Here is a 23,523-nt window from a genome sequence, read left to right as displayed (position 1 = left end):
GGGAGGTGCTTATAACTAATCAATCCATCCCCTGCCCACCCACGCCCCCCCAGCACTCGGCTCTGCCTTCCTGAGCAGTCTTCAGCAGCAGGGTGTGGTGGGGAGCTTCAGTCGGCCTGGGGTTCCAACCTAGCCTGGCTTCACAGCAGCTGAGAGACGGTGAGTATGTGACTTCACGTTCCCCTGCCTCAGTTTCCTTATCAACCCAACAGGGGATTAAGAGGTTGGTGCTCAGAGGCTTTCCTCCGGGGTGAGTCCTGTGGAGGCAGCCCAGCTCAGGGCTTGGCCCCTAGACAGGGCTCCATAAATCTCACCTGCCATCATCCCCCCGGATCACTTGATGTGCAGTGACTAACTCCCTGTCTCTCTCCCCCAGCAGACTGAGCTTCCAGGCCAGGAAGCCGACTGCCACTGCTTGGGGTCCAGCCTCTCACTCAGGTCTGGGCCTGACAAGGTAGGTGCACTGCGGTGGTTTGGAGAATGAGTGCATGGGTGGATGCCCGGAGCCCACAGTCTGTGGGATGCCCGGAGCCCACTGGGTTACTCTTTCCCAGACTGCCCCCCTACTGTCTAAGCCAGCCCTTCCACGCAGCCACAGAGCAAAGTATTCTTTTGTGCCTTGCCCCGGGCCCCCGCGTGCTGCTACATACAATGCAAATTCTTGCTGTATTAAATGCAGATGTGGGCTTGCATGTCGTTTCTACCGCCTGCTGCATCTACTGTGAGCTCACAGGCCAGGGGCTGCCTCTGGCTGACTTGATTTGTGCGATTAAGCCCACAGAGGGGTCTCTGGCAGGCGACGTTCCTGTTAGTATTCGGGGCAGGGTCGCAGAAGGCCGGGCTGTTTTCTTTCTTGCGCGCCACTTGTTACATGTGCGCCTCCCTCCCCGAGTCCCACTGGCTACTCCACAAGCATTCATGAAGTATCTGGTGTGTGCTAGGCTACTCTTATCTCGTTTCATCTCACGGGGAGGGAGCCCTCCTCGTATCTAATTCACAGGGAAAAAGAGAGGCTCTGAAAAGTAAAGGGAATTGTGTGGTCTCACAGCTAGGAAGCGGGGAGTCCAGCCTGGTCTGGGGTGTCTGTCTCGGGACCCCCCCCCCCCCGGCCCCACCGCGGCTGCCTGCCGCCGCCGCCGCTGCCGCTGCTGCGGGCTGACCAGGGCCGGCCAGCCGCCAGCGGCTCCTGCAGAAAAGGCAGGGGGTTGCATAGAGAGCGTTCTCCCTGGCAACTAGCAGAGGGGCCATAAAAAACGGAGGGTTCAGACGCTTAACAGAAATTCTAGCAGCTGGACCTGGGAGGGGAGACCCGCGCCCTCCCCTGGGCTCTCTGCAGAACAGCAGGGCAAAGGGCTCCGTCCCAGACCCCACGGAGCAGGGGCAGAGGTGCCCCGGGACAGGTGTAGACGGCTGTGATCCGGACGGTGACAGGAACCCCAAATCTGATCCCTCGGTGGGTGGGGGGCTCGCTCCTGAGCACGGAGAGGAGAGGAGTGAAGTGAGCTTGCTGTCTGCGAAGAGCCGAGGGCAGAGGGGGCGAGGGGGCTGCAGCAGAGCCGCGGAGGCAGATGCAGAAAGCAGGGGAGGGCTCGGCAAAGCAGCTCGGTGTGTGCGAGCCCTGAGCGGGCTGCTCGGGGAGAGAGGGAGCTCCCTGTTACGGGAGGCATCCGAGCAGAGAGAGGCAGGCCGGTACTTGGCCGGGAGGCTGCAGCACGGCTCCCTGCCCGGGCTGGCAGCCCGCACGTCTAGGCCTTTGAGAAGCTCCTACAGAGCTAAGTCCCGAGCGGGGCTGGCTGCGGAGGAGGCAGGCTGGGGTCAGAGCAAGGATGCGCAGACTTTCCCATGTACCTTGCCCTGAGCTGCATGGCAAAGGCACGGAGATGGCTGGTGGAGCGCTTCTGTCACAATGAGGCAGTGAGGGAGAGGAGCAGAGAATGGGGGTGAGTGCTCGGGGCCAGCGGGGGGGAAGTGGGGGGCTGTCCTGCAGCCAATTCCCCATCTCAAGGGCCGGGCCACCTGGAGTGGCCAAGTGCCCGCCCCAGCTCCCAGGCCCAGAAAGGCTGGCCTGGGTCCTCTCTGGGGCAACAGGCTGGTGCAGCGGGTGGTGGGGGGAGAGCCTTCCTGCGGGAGGGGGGGAAGTGGGGGGGTCTGATGAGTTGAGAGGCCGCCCGGTCATGGGAAAAGCAAGGCCCTTTTCTGGAGGCTGGGCCGCAGCCACGGATTCAGCCGGCTGCTGGACCGTGACTTGGATGCTCTGGGGACTCGTGAAAGCCCCTCGCCCCAGCGACGGGGCCCAGGGGCCTGCATGTTGATGAATGAGGCCCACGCTGCATCGGGCGCTGGCTCTCCAGGCCCATTCATGGGGGCTCAGTTCCCAGGAACTCTGGGTGGACGGGGCCTTTATCAGGGGACCCCCGCTAGACGAGGCTCTGTTCTGCAGTTTCTAAAGGAGTTTTTTTGTCTTTGTTCCCAGTGTAGGCACTCAGCGAGCGCACGCAGGCGCGCGCACATGTGTGTGCGTGTGTGTGCGCAGTGTGTGCGTATGTGTGTGTTTGTGCGTGCGTGTATTACAGGCTGGCTCTGAGGGGCCAGCCCGGGGGTCCTTGTCTGTGAAATGGCCAGGCTGTCCTAGCTCACCCTTGAGGCAGTGACGCACTTTCAAGGGGCAGCAAGAACGAGGGAGGGCTGAGGCACCTGGGGGCCTGGGGACAGAGCCCCGTGTCAGGGCAAGCCTGATTGTCCCGCTCCTGACAGCCCAACCTGCCAGGGCACTGTCGGGGTCCCGACAGCTGCTCTGACCCGCCGTGGGGGGGCAGCATCGTGTTGCAGGTGGAGAGTGCCTGGCTGGCTCCCCACAGACAGACAGACAGACAGACAGACTGCCCTTACCGCCCTGCTTAGGAGCTGTGAGCCCGTGGGGAAACTGCTTTCCAGAGCCTGGGGTTTCTGTTGTTATTTTGTCACTGCTCCTGTTTGAATCTATTAAAGGACTGCTTTGAAACTGTCGGATTTGCAAATGCTTGGTAAGGTGGTATTTGCATATGCGTTCCTGCCTCTGCGGCATTCTGTGGGGGGGCCAATGCGGGTGCGGAGCAGAAGCCACGCACTTAAGAAATGTTGCAGATACAGGTTTCTGGTCAGGGGCTCGTGTTGCAGGCAACAGCTCAGAACAGTCACGGGTGTGCATGTGAAAAGTCACCTGCGCCCCAATCCCTAACCCCCAATCCCTAACGGCCCGGAGGCCCCGGGGCAGCACACCCTCTCTAGCCCCTGCCGCGCTGGCTGGCTGGGGAGGGGGCTCCTCCTCCCCACTGCACTTCCTTCTGCTCCAGACGCAAACAGAGTCGGGCTCCCTGGCCCGTGCCCCTGCGTGAGGAAGTCGGGAGTGGGCTGGGGCTCCAGGGAAGGGGCGCAGGCGGCTCCACGCGGCCGCAGAGAACAGCCCCAGGGGCGAGCCGCCCAGAGTAAATAAACCCAACATTTCGGAGAGAGGAGCCTTTGTGCCCCGGGGTGAGGAAGTTCACTTTTGTGTAAAAGGCACCATACAAGCCCTCCTCGCACTAGGTAAGGCTGCCCCACACACAAAAACCTCCTTCAGCCTGGGCCCGGCCCAGGGAGCGTTTTCTGTGAAATTCAGGAGAAGTCAGGTTTAGCCAGAAGTTTTTCCAGGAATGATTAACCCCTGGAGACTGTACCACTGTTCCTTCCGAGCCCTCCTTGCCAAAGTCCATAAAATACACGCCTAAAAAATCTGCCTGAAGAGCAGTCTGACATTTTATATATATTTATAAAAAAAATAAAATAAACTCTTGCCAAACTTTTCAGGAGAACCCAATTAAACCCGGCGGGGGCAGCCCCTTCCCCGGCCCGGGTGCTGTCCCTTGGGGGGTGTCTTCCCTGGGGCGAGGGGAGTGGGGGCCTTTATTCCTGCTCACACTCTTCCAGACTTTTCTTTTTGCTTTTTTTTCCCCCCATCCGTGGGTCTCCCCGCCCTGAAGAGGAGCTGCCTGCGTCTCTGGGAGGGAAGGTTAAGTGTTTCCAACAGAGGGGGGTCGTCAGGAGGGGAAAGGCTCCTGTTTTCCGCTGGCTACTGTGCTGGGTGATTTATCTGTGTTATTGTCTCCCTCTGCCTATCACTACTCCATGTGTGCACATGCCTTCCTGATCAGGAAACTGAGGCACGGGGATTCTCGGGGCCTGCCCAAAGACACACACACCATGTATGTTCTGTAGGTGGGCTTGTGCTCTCAAAATGGTCGGCCTCTCTGGGGTGCCTCCCACCCACCACCCTGGGATGGGGGGGTGGGGGAAGAACCAAAGCCTCCATCAAGTCAGGTGACTTCTGTCCCTCCCACAAGCAAGGGAGACCCTCTGCCCTCTGCGTGATGTGGACCTGGCACCAACGTCCCTCTGCCTCAAGCCTGTGCTCTCTAGAACATGACCCTGTCCCAAAAGTAGCAGCTACTCTCAGCCTGTCCTGTCCCCGGAGCCCTTGTCATCACCACAGCTGGTGTCCCTGCTGTCACATGCTAAGACTTACCTCCTTCTTATGTTCTGGGAACAGGCCCATTTCCCTCTGGCAAGGAGAAGGCCATAAAAGACGTAATCAACCATTTCCCAGCCCTAATCATGCCCCTCAAGCCCGTGATCACCAGCACACTGGACCCTCAGCCACCCCCTGCTCGTGGACCACAACCCAGGGTTCTGGGGTCCTGCCGGTAGGGAAGCTGGTGTGGTGCCCCCGAGGGCAGGACAAAGCCCTTGGGGGGCTGTGGGGGGAGGCAGCCTGGGCCCCCCAGGCATGTGTTTGTGGTCTGACGCTTTCTGAGCACTCACCCAGTAGCAGGGCAGATGGCTCAGTCCTCAGGAGAAGAAGGAGGCCTCTCCAGTTAGGGGAAGGCAGAACCAGGTGACCCAGGAGCCCAGGGCACTGGAAAGGGACAAAGGAAAGGGGGTGATTATTAACATGTGGCCGCTTTCTTAAATTCTAGAAAAGTGGCAAAACATTTTTGTTTTGAACTAGGAAAATGTGTCAATGAGGCATCACATTCATGGGGACTGTGCTTCGCTGGACTTTTGAACAAGGTGTCAGGGGGAGTTCACCGTGGGGTACGTTTCAAAGCCTGGTTTTAAAGGCTCAGGAGAAGCTGCTTGGGAAGCCCCAGCCAAAGGCCCCAGGTGTAAAAAGGCAGGGCACACAGACAGGAACAGGCGGCTCTTCCGGGGCCCAGTGCGCCCAGTGGGGGCAAGGGGCAGGGGCGATGATGCTGGGAAGCTTCCAGCCAGACCCTGAAGGGTCTTAGGTGCCCGGCTAAGGCTCTTGGACCACATCCCAGAAGCTCCAGGAAGTCAGAGGGAGGATTTAAGCAAGACAGTGACAAGGTCAAAATGGCATTTTAGAAAGATCAATGAAAATAAACTTTGCAAAACCATTTAACCCAGCTACCCCACCTCCAAGAAGCTGGGATAAAGAAATAACTAGGGACGTGTTTACAGATTTACCTATAAAAATGCTCATTGTGGGGCCATTAGCAATAAGAAAACACTGGAACGGCTTAGATATTTTTTTTAGCGGGTATCAGTTGAGCACAATCACATTAATTAAAACCTCAGTTCCTGTCCTGCTCATTTATTTGTGCAAGGGCCACTTTTATTTCATGGATTCCCTTTCATTTATTTTCTTAAATGATATAACAAGCACCCATGAACCTGTGACCCCCCACCCAGACGACCAGGAGTTTGACCAGAGATTGTATCTGGACACATTCTCCGCCCCCAGCACGCTCACAGCTGGGATTTTCAACAATAGAAGAGGGTCTAATCAACAATGGTGCATACATACCCCGGAATATTAAACAGCTCTTAAAAAGAATGAAACAGCCGAGACCTATTGTCTTTAACGGACCTCAGTATTTTGCGCAGAACTGGATTAATCATGATCCTTTGTTCATAAACACCTTGTCATCATTGGTCCAGGCATGTCCCTCTTTAATTTTGCTAATTGATGCATCCATATATTCATTTGTGATAATGTCATAAACACTTGCGAGCCCGCTCCTGAGAAATTACTTACACCTGCCCTGCGCTCCGTCCCCACAGGGTAAGGACCTGGGGCTCTTGCGACAGACAGCGGTGAAGGGGTTAAAGCAGCCCCAGGGCGTACAGATTACAGGGTACTAAGGTGTATTCCAAGGCACGGTGTCGATCTTTATTATCTCCAAGCGGATTCCTGAGGGAAGAAAAATAAGCAGAAGGAAATGTACACTGTGATACAGCTTACGTAAAAAATAAACAAAATCATATATTTTAGAGGTCTATTTATATACATACATAAAAGCACAGAAAAATATCTGGAACCGTGCGCCTAAAACTGGTAACAGCAGTGAAAATGCTGGGGGTGGGGGGAGCTGGGTGTGAGGGAGGGGTTGCACACGGCTTTAGCTTTTATCTGCAATGTTTGATTGTTAGTAATGAGTGTATTAATTATCAGTGCATTCCTTGCATAATTAAAATAAACACTTTGTGTGGGTTTTTTTTTTTCATTTGTTTGTTTGTTGGGGGTTGGGGGTGGGGTAGGGGGTTGTTTTCCTGTTTTTACAACGAAAGGAAGAGCATTTTAGCTGATGTCCCCGGGACCAGGCACATATCCCCAAAACTAGTTGTGCAGACACGCAGGATTTATTTTATCCCAAAGATCATTCCTCTCTTAATTTTATATGTTCTAAAGCTGGAGCCCCGGGCCTCCCGGTGGCGTGTCAGTGACATGAGGCCAGCAGGTGTGTGCCTGCCGGCTGTGATTTCACCCCCCCCACCAGGCCCCAAATCCCTCCAGAGCCGCCTGGCGGGGGTGTCTGCAATGCACCCATCGGGGTGGACTTTCCTTTTCGGTCTTTAAGAGGCCCCAAAAGCCAATGCCCTGGCCCGTGTTCTCCGGGATTAGCTAAGTGGAATGAGAACGCAGGGAGAATGTCACATGAGCCAGGCCTGGCGGAGGGGACACGCGGGCCTCTGGGGAGCAGCGGCCCCTCAGCTCACATGCATCAACAGCCGCGCAGCTTGCTGGCGAGGAGCCGAGGAGCCTCGCTGTGTCCCCTGACATCCCCTGACAGCTAGATTTCCGCGGAACCCGTGGCTGCCATCATCCCCCCACTTCCCATCCAGAGGGAGTGCAGCTCAAGGGCACAGGTTTGCCTGACCTCAGGGTCCCAGACAAAGGGGATGGGCCCTGCAGGTCCTTGCTTGCTCCTCCCTCGAGTCCAGGGTGGCACGCTGCACCCCTGCCTCCCTCTCGGCCAAGACCCCTCAACTCCCCCTTGCTTGCTGAGCTTCAGACTCCACTCCCCAGGCCCCCTCACAGTTGTCTAGCTGCCAGAATGAATCCCCTTGCAGGCTGGAGGCTAAGTGCGCAGCAGAGACCAGCTCAGTCTCATCTACAGGTGGAGAGCTGAGGCCCCGAGACCCCCCAGAACACAAACCTAAGCCAAATTGCGGCCCCAATCACTATGAGCCCTCATCCGCTATCACCCTGGCCTCCATCTGCACAGATCAACTAACCCATCGGTCGGTTACAGTCCCTCCCCTCACTCGCACAGACAGGGACCTTCTAGAACTTTCCTCCCCTCTGCCAGGCAGGGATTTATTTTCGACCATGACTTTGTGCGGAAGAAATGTGAGCACAGGTTAACCAGCGCTCTGCCAGCGTGACCAGCTCTTAATCGCCTTTCCCGTACACGAGGCTCTGCTATTTATTACATAGCATTTTATTTTGGCCTGAGTTCGGTCCTGGAGAATACTTTGAGGTATTTGTCATAGTTTTTCAGATATGAAATATGGTAGGATAAAGAAAAATAAAATGCAGTACCCAGGCTGACATCACCTGCATCCACCTCCGGGCCAGGATAATTCAACATGAAGACGTTCACTCCTCCGGAAGGCCACATAAATCCAGACAATGCCAGTACAAGTTATACAGTTGACTCAAGAAAAGGATCTCTGGATCCCAGCATTGACCCCGACTGTCCCCGCTCCCCTTGTCTTCCCTCTGGGTTCTATAAAAATGAGAAGGGCTTTCTAAGAGGGAGGGGACAGATCCACGTAAAATAAGAATGATTTGTATCTGCGCCGAATACCTACTGTGTGCCAGGCATTTTCTATTTTATTTCATTTAGGGAATCAAGGCAACACTTAAAGATGACTGTCCCCATCCTATAGAAGGGGAGGGGGACTCGCCATCACTTGACCAAGGTCACCCAGGGGAGTCTGTGCTCTCTGCTTCCCAACAGGCCCCTGGGGCCCCCTTAAGCCCCCATCAGAGAGGTCTCACTTGTTGCACCCCTTTGTATCATGGTCAGAAATCCTAACACCTCCCCTGATTACATATAACAGAGGAACAGCATTATTCTGGATTTTTAATTATATTACTGTATTAATGTGGTATGAGGCCTCTACCTCCCCAGAACCTGTGTGGTTAAAGATAGGGCTTGGGCAGCCCGGGTGGCTCAGCGGTTTAGCGCCGCTTTGGCCCAGGGCATGATCCTGGGGACCCAGGATGGAGTCCCACGTCGGACTCCCTGCATGGAATCTGCTTCTCCCTCTGCCTGTGTCTCTGCCTCTGTGTGTGTGTGTGTGAGTGTGTGTGTGTGATGAATAAATAAATAAAATTTTTAAAAAAGAGACGGAGCATACATACCTGGTCTACTGTGAGGTCAGCCTAGGAGGACCCCATCCATCCCCCTCCGGGCAGGGGTGCCATCTCGGTGTCACGGAGCGGGGCCAGGGCTGGGCTACACCTTGGTCTCTGGAACCCACCAACTCACTGCCCATCCAGGGGGCAGTGAGCCTCAGCTGCAGAATAAAGAGCTCAGGTTAGTTCCATCCTGAGAGGGCTACGCACTTACAAATTGTCCAATTTTACAACTCAGAAAAAATAAATTCATAGGGCAGACCTTCTGATTCGATCCTGGGCCAGGCATCTGCTCCCTTCCTGGGGGAAAGCGCAGTCTCACCTCCAGCTACCTGGGAGGGGAGAAAAGACAACCTGCTCACAAGAGTTCCACCCACCTCTCAAGCCTCACCTGCTGCCCCCAGCCCTACTGTGTGCTGACAGAGGGTGGGACGAAGGAGTAGCACATACATACTGATATCAGGAGCATGACAAAACACCACAGGGGTCCCCCGTCCTGGGTGGGGACGCTGGGTGAGGGAAGGACCACCAGCCTGGGAAGATGCTACTTATAATCGCCTGTGAGGTTGAAGTTCAGGGAACTAAGAGATTTACTTGGGGTGACACAAGAGGCCCAGACCCCAGACTCTTGTTGAGGGCAAAATGAGGTCTGGCAAGAACGGGGGAGGGGGTTCTCGCCAAGAGCTTGGGGGTCCAGGGAGAGAGCTGAACAACGGTGCCATTGCAGACCTCAGTGGGTTGTGCGCTGTCCCTGAGGCCAGCAGGAGGCGCAGCCTCGGTCAGACCCAGTGGGAGAATGAGATCAGGCCTTCTAAGGATTTGAGGTCCGCCCCTGAGCCTCAGATTCCTCTTCTGAAGAATGGGAATAATAACAGGACCAGCTTCCCAGGTTGCCATAGGGATTGAAAGAATTAAAACAGCGTCTGGCACATAGTAAGTACTCGAGATGGGTGATGGAGGCACCCCACGGGGGCAGCGCGACCCAGCCCGGGGAGAGAAGCAGGACAGGAGGTGTGCGGTGTGCCATGGGGAACGGGGGAATGTGCATCCACGGCCCAGAGCCTGGACTTTCATAATTACAGAAATAAACGTATCCAATCGCTTTGTAGAGAGAAGCGAGATTCCAGTTGACAACGGGACAGGAGCAGAGCCACTGATCGCTTGCATCAAAGGTAAGACTTGGGGTGGAGGCTCATGCTGACCTCCCCTAGGGGAGGGAGCTCGCCGGGGGAGGGGGCATCCGGACGATCGATACATGGAGCAGGCGGGCTGGCTGGCACTCAGGAACAAAGGTTAAAGGGTTAGTTTGCAGGAAAAACCCATGACATGGGGGACTCAGTACCTCGTACAAATACTTGAGCGGCTATAATTAGCAGGGCCAGGGCCAGCTGTCCTGTCCCTCTGCCGACAACCAAATTAGCCAAAATGAGTTGGCAATGACCCCATGAGCTTTTCAGGGAGATGGAGGCAGACGCTGAGGCCCCGTTCCTAGGTTCTGGCCTCCCATCGGGTCACGAGGCTGAGCATGTGGATGCCACAGAAGGAAAGCGGCCTCTCGGGCCGAGGGTCCCTCGGGGTCCCCAAATGGCCACTGTCTGCCCCCCGCCAGGACCGAGGGCATCCGTTCCTGCCCTCTCCAGCCCCTGGTGGAAGCAGGAAAACCTGGCTTTCCACACGGCCTCTTCCTTCCTGACCCAGGTCCTCTTGGCGCCGCGCGAAATGGGGAACTCGGTCGGGAGCCAAGTCAGTGTCTGGGGTCAAGCTGCTAGGGTCGTGCCTGACACAGAGCAGACGCTGGGGAAACATCAGTTTCAATAAATAAATTCTAATTACCCCCGTCTGGACGGCACTGGCCTCCATGCGCGCAGGCCGCCCCTCGCCAGCCTCAGTCGCCAGCAGCCTGCGGCCTGGGGGAGGGGGGCCCTCGGTGGTCTTGGTCCTCGAGCCGTGGCTCCTGCTAATAATTAGAGCTCCCGGGTGAGTCACTTCAGCCCCCCCACCCCACCCCAGCTCCGCTGCACTCCCTTGCAAGGTGGAACGCCGTCACTTCACGGGGCGAGTGGGGAGATTAAAGCTGACCCAGGCGTGAAAATGCTGAGTGCTGACCGTCCCGTTACAGCAGGTGTTTCAAAACTAAAAATCCCAAAAGTCTTCGTGATAATCACAGGCCCTTCCTTGTTAAGACCGTTTTTGCAGCCTACGAAGGGCCCATGACCCCTGGGAAGGAGGTCTACCTCTGACTCTGGCCCTACTTCCACCCACACCAAGGCCAAGGTCCCCCCTGCCAGCTCCCCCCTAGGCCTACAGCTCCTGGCCCATCCTCAGACCCAGAAGAACACGGGGCATAGAGGGACCCCACCACAGACACACAGATTCCACTGAGACCCGTCCAGTCCCAAGGTCAAACAGGACCAACCCCGGAAGGAACAGGCCAGCCTGTGCTCCCAACCAGGACTTCTAGGTGGGGGCCTCTCTTTAAAGGAAATGGCATGAGGACCCCCCCAAGTAGTAAGTAGCGTAAGGAACCCCCCTCCCAAGTTTCTGGAATTGAGGCAGGGTGGGGACCCTGAGCTCCACTCGCTCAGTCAACCCCCTCCTTTTACCGCTGCTGCCCAGGTCACTCCTCAGGCATCTCCCAGAATCCCAGAGCTACAGGAACAAAGTGAAAAGACCCCCTGCCCAAGCCCGCCTTGCAGTTCTGGGGAAACTGAGGGCCCAGGAGGGGAAGGTCACGCTGAAAGTCAGTGTGGGTCCCGGGTTGGCAGCTGGTGCGCCTCCTTCCTCTGCCCGCTTGCCATGAAAGGCAAGAGCAGCCCGGGGAGCAGCTGATTGGCCTGGCCCATTTGGACAGCCCAAAGAAGAAGGACATTCTCATGTGTGACCCCTCTCCCAATCCCTCCCAGGGTTATTCTGGGCAGAGTGATCCAGCTGCCCCCTGGAGCTGCCAGTCAAGCAGTAGGGCGGGGGGATGGCCGCAGGAATATTGCTAGGTCAGGGGCACTGCCCCTCACCCTGATAGCTTGAGGAGGCAAGGGGCCGAGCCATCTTTTCTAGAAGGCATCCCACCCAACCAGTTTGGGTTTGGTGGAAAAGCCCTGGGACCAGCCCCAACCCTGCTGTAACTTCGTGTCTGTCCTGAATCACGGCCACCTCTCCTTCTATAGACTATCCCTACAGGGATGTCGGAGGCCCAGTGGGGCCTGACACCCAAGGCCCCAAGCCCGAGCCCCCAGGTGAAGAGTGGGAAGCCGCTGAGGCTGGCCACTCTGGGTCAAGACATGAAGGGTCTTCCAGCTATAAGGCCCAAGTGGTCTTAACCCACAAGGCAGGGGGTGAGCAGGCAAAGCAGGGGTCCACAGGACCAAGGTCTCATGGGGTGCTCAGGGATCCATCTTGAAAATCCCTAGTGACAAGCTGTGTGGGGAGTGACCGTACCCCTGGTCTACACCAGGAAACCAAGGAGCCACAGCCCTTAGCCTAATAAGGTACATCTGGACCTTGACACTAGTTTAATAAAATAACTAAGACTGACCTGCAGGCCCACCAGCGTCCCCACGTGCCCACTCCCACAGGGATGCTCAGCGGGTCTGGGGCAATAAAGGAGTCAATGAGGGATGTTCATCTCAAGGTCACTTAGTCCTCAAGACGTGGTGGCTGTGTCCCTCAAACCCAAGTGGCTCTGAGGCAGGCCAAGGCACACAGGGTCTCCCCCCGACCTCAGCCCTGATGCCTATCCTGGCAGCCAAGAAGGCCAGGGCTGCAGGTGTGGCCGCCGGGCGTCTGAGAGGCTGGGAAAGGCGAGGCCGTGACAGAGAACCCCGTGGTCCCTCGTTCCCCTCTGTCCTCCCGCCTCCTCTTTCTTGGCTCTCTACCTTCCTCGTCAGCAACTCAGGCTGCAGGCCCCCCTCCCCTGTCCTCACCTCTCCCCTGCTCCCCGCCCCTGGCTAACTCTGCTCCTAAATACCCCTCATCTCCTCTTCCAAGCTCTATTTTTAAAATCAGATTTCCTTTACTGTACAAGTGAGCCGACAAGGCGAGGTATTCGCTGAGGGATTGGCCCCCCCCCCCGCCCCCCCCTCCCATCCAACCCTTCATAGACTCACGTTGGCAGCCCTGACCCAATGGGCCACTTGCTCAGCGGCAAGCAAGGAGCTGACCTGGCCGAGAAGGCTCTGGGCACTGAAGGTGGTGAGGCTGGGGTGTCTGTCTATGAGTGTCGGCGGGGGGCAGAGGGTCCGACTCAAAGACCTCAAGGGCACTTCTGACCTGAACCAGGTGCACTAAATCCTGATTTTGATTTTGATTTTTTTTGGTAAGGTGAGAATTCCCCAATCAAGATCTATTTCTTAAAGAAATTGCCTTGAGGCCTGAGACCTGAGCATTTATTAAGCTACATCTGTAGGACGGAACAGTATTACCTCTGGAGAGCCCAGAGAAGGGGCTGGGCAGCCTCCAGGCTGCACCAGCTGCAGCAGGTGGGCATGTGGAGGGTGGGCGTCAGAAGGAAGCCCGTAGCCACTGTATAAAGCCAGACGTGGGAGGCCAGAGGCACCTTCACTTTATGAAACACGGCCCCAGTAATGCCCAATGTCTTCCCAAAGGGTCAGGCGGCTGAACCCAGCAGAGCCTCAAAGGAGACGCTCACCATCAGTAAAGGGAGATCCCTTGGTCTTGGCCCCCAGGACCCTACACTCACCTCCAGCAGGACATTTAGCATGAGGGCGTGGTCCTCATCTCCTTGCTGGTGACGTTCTGTAAGGCATGGCTGCTTCCGTTTCTTCCCATCGGGGTCCTCAAACCAGCGCCTGGCCCAGAAAAAAAAATCAGGACACGTTGCTGTAATGAATTAATGAAATGGAGGCAGAGGAACCAGCTTAACAACATAAAAAGATCCAGAACTATAAAATTAAAATGAGTTCGGGGACAGGAAGTAAGAAACCCAGTCTTTGAGGAGCAAAGTGCGAGAGGAACAAGAAGCTGCATCGAGAAATTAGGGAGGATGAAAAATGTTGGTTTTGTGCAAAGGAATTTAGGCTTTATTCCCTAAGTAGTGAAAAAGCAATGTAAAGATTTTTTAATATAACAAATACCTGGTCCAATTTTCATTTCATGCTCAGGCATTTGGATTTTATGCTTTGGACGTGAAATCCGAAAGGTTTTACACTGAGAACACCATGATTGAAGACGCCGAGATGTCGAGATATGTTGTTAGTGATGAAAATACAGGAAAAGATTTTAAGCGGGGTTCTAGGAATAGATTTGGGGTTTGGGGGATAGCTTTATTTTGAGGAATGACTGGAACAAGTTTTTGTATCATGCTAAGGAGTTTGGATTCTTGCCAAATGGTCTTAAGAAATGTGATGGTGAGATTTTTGCTTGTGGAAGATAAATCTGCAGAAAAACATGAAAAAATGTATTTTAAGGCTAACAGCTTTGGACTTTATTATACAGGGAACATTGAAAAACTATAAAGAGAAAACCGGTAAGAGCCACAAATTTAAGTCTCCTGCAAAAACCTTTGCACTTTATATCTCAGGGGTGCCAACGTCTGACTTTCAGAGATTTGATGGATGTTGACACCAAAGTTGAAAAACTTCAGTCCTAAGAGTTATGTGATCAACGCTGGGAACGCGCAAAGAAATTTGAAATTTATTTTGAGGCTCTGACATGATTGGAGTTCTGTACATGCCTAGAAATTTGATTTTAGCCAATGAAAAGTTCTAAGAGAGTGACATGGTAAGTTTGTTTTTTTTTTTTTTTTTTTTTTGAGCGGATAATATGCGGTGAAATTACAAAATAAAATTCACATTTTGTGCTAAGAATTTGGACTTTGATTCCATAACTTCACAATGAAGAGGCATTGTTAAGATTTTAAGGCGGAATTACAAGATAAAATTTTATATGCTGCGCTAGGAAGTGTGAACTTTATTTTAAGGGATGACAAGATCGAATTTTTATATCATGCTAATAAGTTTGGATTTAAGCCAATAAAGGGTTTACAAGAATGACGGGATGAGATTTGGGGTTTTTTTTTTTTTTTTTTTTATAGACCAGTCTGAAGATAAATTACATGGTACAACGTTGCATTTTATGTTAAGTAGTTGGGACGTTCTGTTACAGGCAACGAAGAAATCTTGGAAAGTTTTAAATTGGGAGTTACATGATCAAACTTATGCATTTTGGCAGAGCTACAAGAGTGGGTTTTTATGGTAAAGATAATATGATCAGATTTTTATAACATGCCAAGGAGATGTGATTTTATGTGAGAGTCAAAGGCATTCAAGCATTTCATTTTGGGGAGGGATATGATCTCATTTTTGAACCCTCATGCAGAGGTGTTTGGATTTTAGCCAGTAAAGGGTTTTAAGGAGTGACTGATGAGTTAGTTTTGTCTCCAGGGGAATTAGCTGCTAAAATATATTTTATGCTAAGGTGTCTGGATTTGATGAACCTGATAATGAACGCGCATCGACAGCTCAGAGGAGGTGCCCCTTGGCACAAGTGCACCGTCTGTACTTTATGCTGAAGGACTCGATCATTTTATAGCAAGTGATACAGAGGCGGGGCAGGTCTTAGGCAAAGGTTATGTGACTGAATTTCCATAGCTTGCTAAGAAGTCTGGACCCTATTTTGAGGAATGACAGGAATACATTTTTGTGCTGTGCTAAGGATTTTGGATTTCAGCCATTCAGAGATTTTAAGAGAGTGACATGGTAAAATTTCTGTGTTCGATAAGAGTAGTCTGCAGAGAAATTATATGGTAATACGTGTATTTTTGACTAAGCAGTTTAGATCTTATCTCATAAGTGATTAAGAGATATTAAAAAGTGTTAAGCAGAAGTTACAAGTCCAAATTCATGTACCTTGCAAGGAAGTGTGACCTTTGGTTTTGAGGAATGACACGGTCAAATTTTTATATAATGCTGAGAGGTTTGGAATTAAGCCAATCAACGGTTTAAGAAGCGGCCTGGTAAGAGTTGGAGGTTTATATCCATCCATTTGCTGATAAATTACACGGTAAAATTTTTGTTTTATGCTAAGTGATTGGAACTTTATGTTTTAAGCAATGAAAAGAAACTTTTGTACATTTTAAATACAGCAGTTATGGGACAACTTTCACGCGTCCTACTAAAACTTTGAACTTTGATGCTAAGGAATATTCAGGTCAGGATTTTGTGATATGCCAAGGATATTGGATTTTAGACTGAAGACAGACAGGTGAACAATTTCATCAGTTACATCATCATCAAATTCATAAATACGCTAAGACATATGGACTTAGAATAAAAGGGGTATAATCTAGTTTTCAAATCATCTGGCGAAGGAATTTAAATTTTAACCAATAAAGGGTTCTCAGGGTTTTAAGAGCCATATAAAGTGTTCTCAGGGTTTTAAGAGCCATACTGAGATTTCGCATTTTAAATTTTAGCCAATTTAGACTTAAAAAAAAAAAGACTTCTAGAAGTTTTAAAAGCTATATAGATTTTATACTTAAAACTTTAAATTTCAGCTGATTTAAATTTTTCAGTTTTAAAATTTAAATTTCAGTCAATATAAGTTTTTAAGTTTTAAATTTTACCAATAAAGTGCTTTAGGTTTTAAGAGATAGATATACAGGTTTCATGTTTAAATTTTTAAACTTTAGCCAATTTAAATGTTTCAATTTTATTTATTTTATTTATTTTATTTAAATTCAATTTGCCAACATTTAAGATGTTTCCATTTTAAGGTATTAAATGTTGGCCAATTTAAATGTTTCCATTTTAAAATATTAAATTTTAGCCAATTTAAATTTTTCAATTTTAAATTTTAAATTTCTGTCAATTAGAATTTTTGAATTTTAAATTGTAGCCAACAAAGAGTTTTATGGGTTTTAAGAGAGATACAGATTTCATATTTAAAAATCTAAATTTTAGCCAATTTAATATTTTCAATTTTTCAATTTTAAATTTTAGCCAATAATTGGGTTTTAACAGTTTTAAGACAGGCACAGATTTTATATTTGAAATTTGAAATTTCAGCCAACTTAAATTTTTCCATTTTAAAATGCAAATTTCAGCCAATTCAAAGTTTTAAGTTTTAGCCAATTACGGGTTTTAAGAGACATACGGAGATTTTTATTTCTAATAGTGGAGTCTGTGGATGAGTTAGTCAAATTTTATATTTCAATTAGAGCTTTATACTAGATCTTGGAATTGTGGAATAGTTGCATACGCCTTATAGGACTTTGGTGAGGACAAATGAGTTAACTGAGGCGCCATGTATGTGGTGAGGATGGGGATGGTGATGATTTTACGTGACCGGTGCATCATGCTAGAAACATGTAATCTCTACCTGGAGGAATGGCATGAGCAGAATTTTCTATTATCCTAAGGCTTTTACATTTTAGCCAGAGAATGATTTGGGGGAGTTTCTTGTGTCAGCAACTGTTATGCTAAAAGGTTTGGATTTAATATTGTGAACAGTAAATAAACAACAAAACCTTTTCATCAGAGGCTCTGCGGGGTGGAATTAACTGTCACGCTAACCAGAATGTACTTAATTTTGAGAAACAGCAGATTGGAATCGTCTATCTTGTTGGAAAGTTTGGATTTTAGCCAATGAGGGAATGCCTTTTTTTTTTTTTTTTTTTTTTTTTTTTTTTAATAGTTGGGCCTGGTGGCTAAGAGGAGTACTCAGAAGTAACAAAAGGTGTTAAATGTAGAAAGAGGGGTGACCACAGAGCCACTCTTTTGGATAACCAGAACTCAATTTGCTCTCCCAGCAGGGAAGACATGTGCAAAATAACCCCAACCCAGACATCTCTTTAAATTCAGCCTCAGCCCACTCAAACCACCCATGACTATGAAAACTCCATTCCAAGACAATCAGAGGTCAAAGATACCTCGCACCCTCCCCGTCCTCCCTCCCTCCCCCCTCCCCACCCCTTAGTCCCTACCCCAGCTCTCCTAGAGACACCCCTAGGTCAGGGAGAAACCAGCCAGAAACAGAGAGGGAGTGTCTGCTAGAGGAAAAAAACCAGTCCCACCTGGCAAGACTGGAGGGGCAGGTAAAATATGCTTGCTCACGTGTGTGGAATTGATGCCTGAACCCCCACAAGGAGGGGGATCTTGGAAAAGTGGCAGTTTTAGGAGAGGATCCACAGATCTCCCTGAGGGCTCAGAGCTGGGGAGATTGGAAACTGATGCAAGAGTAGGAGAAGTCAGCAAAGCTTCCAAGTGAGAACCAAGTCACGGGGTGCAAGTTTCTGCCACATAGTAGGTGCTTTATAAACGTTTATGGAAAAAAAATACAAGCCGGACCTCCAGATCTGCCCTCCCTCCACACTGGCCCAATTTCTACTGTGAATCTAGGGTAGGAAGTGAGAGCTATTTTAGGCTGCTGATCCAACTGATGGGACTGTGGCCAACTGCCCATTTTCTCCTCTTCCCCGGACCTTGTTAAACAGTAGGCATCTGCTAGAGATTCCCACTTCACAACGGGGGAGGGCGGGGGGAGCAGACGGCGAGCCAAGCTTGCTCCAGGGCACCCTGCCTGCCAGGGACAGCTCTGAATGGCACTGACATATGACCTCTGTGACTTTAGGGTGACCAGAGAAAGGAAGGAGGGTTGACCAGGCACGTGTGCCAGCGGGGGTGAAGCGGCCAAAGCATCCTGCCAGGGGCCTGCCTGCCACAGCGGCCGCTCTGGGCCTATTGCTCCACAGAATTTATGGGCTGTGAATTTCTCACGGCCATGGGGGAAGCAGGCAAGCCAGACAGGCCGAGCAAGCCTGGGAGAATCGGGAGAAGGTCAGGGGCAGAATGATATTCTAGGTTGGGCACGAGGAAGCTCTCCCCAGTTTCTCTCTGTTCTGAGGAGTTGGGCATCTGATTTGTCCCCGAGAACCTAACCTTGACCTCGCGAATCCCTAAACAGCTGCCTTTCCTCCTCACCCGTCCTCCCCACCCCCAGGTTCTGATCTCTGCCGTCCCAGTCGCTGACCGGACGCGTCACAACCTTACCGGTCTTCAGAGAACAACTCCTTTCCATCCGACGAAATGATAGAACCCTCTGAAGACTCATTTGAGACGATGATGGAGCGTAAGAATCCATCATCAAAACAAATGGAGTCCTCCGAGGGCTCATCCAACACCACCGTGGAGACATCAGGCAGCGGCGCGCAGGAGGCGGCGGGGCCCGCCAGTGGCCCAGCCCAGGGAATGAAAGAGCTGCCCATTGATCTCCGCCAAGACATGGAGGAGCCATCCAGTGGCCCACATAGGGAAATTAAGGATCCACCCAATGACCTACTCCAAGACCTGGAGGAGTCACGCAATGGTTCACATCAGGAAGTGGGGGATCCATCCGGTGAGGCACCTGGCACAACGGAAGAAGCATCAGTCAACCCAAGGGGAGCCCGAAACAAACACGGCAGCGACACTGACCTGGCCAGCGGGAGGGAGGAGGAGGAGCAGCTGGAAGAGGAGCCCGAGACTTCGGAGTTCATGGCCACGGTGAGATCCATCATCTCTCTGTACTTCCGCATGCAAGACCTCAGAGAGCAACAAAGAGTAGCAGAAGAGATCTTGATGGAAGCGATCAACGCAGGCCGACTGCCCGTCCCGGTAAACTTCTCCGGCGACCGCAGAGAATACCACGAGTTCATCGTGCTCTGCCAACTGATCCTACAAAGCTACCCGAGCATGTTCTACAACGACCGCCTGCGAGTGGGGTACATCATGTGCCACCTCTCGGGCATGGCCTTAGAATGGGCCAGGGCTCTGATGAATGAAAACAGCTCCCTGATGAGCGACTTCCCCGCCTTCCTGGAGGCCATGTCAGGTATGTTCGAGTACCGCCAGGCGCAGCGTGTGGCCGAAGATGCCATGTTCAACATCAGGCAGGGGAGTCGCACCGCCATCGAATACATCAATGAGTTCCAGGGCCTGGTACCCACCTTGGGCTGGTCGGACGAAGTCCTGCAGGCCCACCTGTGCCAGGGGCTCAACGAGGAAATCAGGCACTATCTGTTCCGCGTCCCGCAGCCGGATTCGCTCGAAAGTCTCATCGTGCTCGTCCTGCAGATAGAAGAAAAGCTGGCAGAGCGAAGGGCGATGCTCAGGCTGCCCCCAGAGGCTCGCCCACGGAACCTGACCTGGATCGACTCACCTGCCCCGGAGAGGTGGATGGTTAGCAGCTGGCTGCCCTGCGACGCCCGGCCCGCCATCGACCGCAACCACCTCTTCCTGCTGCTCCTGGTCAGGGTGAACCCCTACCACAGCGTCGCGGTTCAGGCCCTGGTCGACTCAGGGGCGGGCGGCAACTTCATGGATGAGAGGTTTGCCCAAGAGCACTATGTCGAGCTCTACGAGAAGCCCTACCCGCAGATGGTCCAAGGCGTGGACGGCTCACTGATCGGCAACGAACCTGTCTGGCTCTACACCGAGCCCCTGGTGTGCATCCATCAGAACCACCAGGAGTCCATCGAATTCGACATCGTTCCGTCCCCCAACTTCTCCGTGATATTAGGCATCAAGTGGCTCCGGATCCACACCCCCGAAGTCGACTGGGTCAGAGGCCGCTGCACCTTTCACTCTCCCTACTGCCTGCAGAAGTGCTTCCGCCCGCCCCCACCATGCATCGCACTGGAAAGACATGCCATCAGCCTGCTGCCCGGACTGCCGCCCCTGTACTCCGACCTGGCCGACGTGTTTAACCCGAAGGAAGCAGATGATGAGACTTCCGACCAGCCAAGCTCAGACGGATCCGATGATCTTTCTGAATCAGAGCCCTCTGAGCTTCAGCAGGCTGGAGACAGTGATCACAGCGAGACCTTTTACGAATGTCCCTCCATCGCGCCGTGGGAACCTGTGGGTGCCGGGATGCAAGAAAGTGCCAGGCCGCGGGATGACAACTGGAACGCGGAGAGCATGCTGACCGACAAACAAGACTACATACAGATCATTCCAGAACTATTCGACCAGTTACACGGAGCTACATGGTTCACGAAGCTGGAGCTGCGGGGGACCATCGTGGAGGAAAGCATGAACATACACCAAGCGGAGGACGTATGGAAAACAGCGTTTGGTTTCGAGCTCCCAAAGATGAAGAGCTACAAGCCCTTTCCACTATCCTCAGACCCGGTCATCCCTCAGAACGTGCTCCACTTTATCCTAAAGGACATGCTCGGCTACTTCGTGCTCTCTTACGGGCAGGACGTCGTGGTCTACTCAATGAGCCAGGAAGAACACTTCCAACACGTCCGCCAAGTCCTGGTCCGCTTCCGACACCACCACGTCTACTGCTCGCTGGACAGAAGCCAGTTCCACCGACACACGGTCGAATTCATGGGATTTGTCCTCACCCCCAAAGGGGTGAAACTGAACAAGACCATCGTGACCACCGTGACGGGGTACCCCACCCCTGGCTCTAAGAAGTCCCTGAAACACCTGCTCCGCTTCATCCTGCCCTACCAGCACTTCGTGGAGCGCTTCAGCGTCATCATAGAGCCCCTGGTGAGGCTGCTGCTGAACGCCCCAACGTTCTCCTGGGGAGACGAGGAGCAAGAGGCCTTCGAGTGCCTGAAGCGGGCTTTCCGCAAGGCGCCCCTCCTGCACCACCCCAAGCCGCAGAACCCCTTCTACTTGGAAACTGGCGTCACCAAGACAGCTCTGCACGCCTCCCTGATCCAGATAGACGAGCAGACCGGCAAGAGAGTCTCCTGCGCTTTCTACTCCCGAATTATCTCGCCTATCGAAGTCGCCTACTCTCAACTGGAAATGAAGATTCTTCCAATAAGGGCTTCCTTCATGGTGTGGTGCCGCTACCTGGAGAACACCGAGGAGCCCATCATGATCCTTCTCAACACAGAGGATCTAGCCTCTCTGAATAATGACAGGCTCACCGTACTTCTCCCCGGGCATTGGGTCTTCTTCTTCTCCCACTTCAACTTTGACGTCATGGAGCGGCCTGCGCAAGAGGGCGGCCGGCCTCTGCCACCCGTGAGAAACCTCACCCGAAGGGCTTTCCAGCACAACACTGCCACCCGGTCCAGGTCCCTGTTCACTACGGGAGGGTATTTCGGGGATCGGTCCCTAGACTCGGAGGAAGACGATGAGACTGAAGACGCATCGAACCAGGACGAGCCCAACGGGCGGAACCTCCAGCAGGAGTTCCTGGCTCTGATACCAATCGATCAAATATTCCACAGCTTCCTCGCCCACTTCAGCGTGGCCCAGATCAGGGCCGTCATCCTGCACTTCTTCCGGGGCCTCCTCTTCTGGAAGGACACCCTGGCCGTGGCAGCACTCCTGGTGCTGCTGAAGCTGAAGCGGCGCCTCTCCATGCTGCCCACGCCCGCCTGGGCGGCCGTGCGGCCCCCGCAGAGGCGCTGGCTGCGCCTCGGCCAGGCCGCGACCCTCGTCCCCGGCAGCGGCACGGCCACCGCCATCGCTCAGCTCCTCACCCAGGTGCCCCCCACCGTGGGCACGAGCGCCGTCCCGGCCCAAGAGCTGGCCGGGACTGCTCCTGGGCCCCGGCCACCGGCAGCAACGCGCCCTGCTCCCCCTGACCCGCCGGGGCCTGCAGCTCACACCCGGCTTCTGGCTGCTGCTGTGTGACTTCTTCGGGGTCCGAGTTGGCGCGTGGGAGGGAGCCCGCCCCCTCCCGGGGGGCACCCGCTATCTGGAGCTGCACGTCGTGGGTGATGAAGATGTCGTCTTGCGAGAAGCCCTGCAAGACGACCTGCAACGTTACCGTCAGTGTGGCCTGCATGACGGCCTGCAAGACACCTCGCAGGACGAGCAGGAGAACGACGTGCAGGAGGCCCTCAGCACCGACACCCCCATGGTCCTGCAGCCCCTCCGACACCTCCCCGTGCCCTCCGAAGTCCTCGCCTTCCTGAGCCGACACCCGCCCCGGGTCCGCAGCGCCTACGGGCAGCCTGACCCCGTCGCCCAGGAGCTGGCAGCCAGGGCCCTGCTCCGCTTTCTGACCACGGTCTACGCACAGGCACCACCGGCCCCCATCTGGGCGGGCCAGCCCCGGGGGGAAGCCAGGCTGGAAGAGCTGCCTGACGGCGAGGACAATGCGAGCCTCAAGTGAAGCGCCCCCTGGCCGGCCAGGGCCAAGCCCTCCGTTCCTCTGCCCCCCTCTCCTCGGCCTCTCCCTGCAGCCTCCCCATGCCTCAGCCTGCTTCACTCAGAACCAGCGCCCCCCAACTTCCTGCCACTCCTGACCCAAGGGGAACCCACTTGTGAAGGGCAAAAATTTCTTCAACTCATCAACCAGCAACGTCACCTGTGCCACAGTGAACTATCCAACCATCAGAGACCCAGAGCCAGCTCAGGGCCACACACGCAGTCCGTCTTAACCGCCTAGGTCCCAGGCTTTGCAGCTGGGAGTGAGATCAATGAGGGAGCGAGCAGTGGTGAGCAGGAGATGACCCCATGACCCAAGGCCAGGTGAAGCATCAGGCACAGCAGACGCAGCCAAGCAAGCAGATGCCGGGACCCACCCCCCACCCCCCCCCACCCCCCGGGAGTGACGAGTGGCCACCATGTGCCATCCTGGGACACTGACCTCGGGTGCTCCACTGACTTCTTCTACCTCCACCACCGGTGCTCCTGCTCCCCCTGGGCTCCCATCCCCCCGCCCCCTGCCCCCCACCCTGCTCACACCTCGTGGAGCGTTGGGGCACCTCCCTCGCCCACCCCGCTGCAAAGCCAGCCCACCCCCACCGTCTGGTTCAGCACCCCACACCCTGACTCTGTCTGGCCCTGAGCTCGGTTCTCACCTGGAAGGTGCCTCTCCATGGAACGTCCGACGTACCAGTACTTACCGGATTGGCATTCTCGAGA

At 53.5% G+C, this 23,523-nt stretch overlaps 1 protein-coding gene, 1 long non-coding RNA gene and 1 other non-coding gene across 15 annotated transcripts in view; 1 reads left to right on the top strand and 2 right to left on the bottom strand.

Annotated features, from left to right (window-relative positions):
- LOC112657025 (uncharacterized) overlaps positions 1 to 9,045 on the bottom strand; it is a 107,058-nt gene extending 98,013 nt beyond the window's left edge. For 5 of the 13 annotated variants that reach the window (XR_007412558.1, XR_007412559.1, XR_007412564.1 and 2 more), the window contains exons 1-4: positions 8,690 to 9,042; positions 7,877 to 8,048; positions 6,074 to 6,229; positions 4,837 to 4,930 (exon numbers count right to left, since the gene is read on the bottom strand). This is a non-coding gene — a long non-coding RNA (uncharacterized LOC112657025). Of the gene's footprint in view, positions 1 to 4,836; positions 4,931 to 6,073; positions 6,230 to 7,861; positions 8,049 to 8,689 lie in introns of all 13 variants that reach the window. The other 8 variants (XR_007412562.1, XR_007412568.1, XR_007412569.1 and 5 more) reach the window with 5 other exon arrangements.
- On the top strand, positions 366 to 23,188 carry RTL1 (retrotransposon Gag like 1). The gene is given in 4 exon segments (XM_049113496.1): positions 366 to 454; positions 9,793 to 9,855; positions 18,638 to 22,182; positions 22,184 to 23,188. Coding segments are annotated over 2 exon segments (4,044 nt in total). The 5' UTR covers positions 366 to 454; positions 9,793 to 9,855; positions 18,638 to 18,723; the 3' UTR covers positions 22,769 to 23,188.
- On the bottom strand, positions 5,899 to 5,975 carry LOC112658205 (small nucleolar RNA SNORD112). Its single transcript, XR_003135598.1, has one exon. It is a non-coding gene; the product is annotated as a small nucleolar RNA SNORD112 (small nucleolar RNA).
- Positions 23,189 to 23,523: the final 335 nt, after the last annotated feature.

The sequence above is a fragment of the Canis lupus genome, chromosome 8 (genome assembly GCF_003254725.2).
Source record: "Canis lupus dingo isolate Sandy chromosome 8, ASM325472v2, whole genome shotgun sequence".
Taxonomy (NCBI): domain Eukaryota; kingdom Metazoa; phylum Chordata; class Mammalia; order Carnivora; family Canidae; genus Canis; species Canis lupus.
The sequence above is the reverse complement of the archived record's forward strand: the minus strand, read 5'-3'. Positions and strand labels throughout refer to the sequence as shown.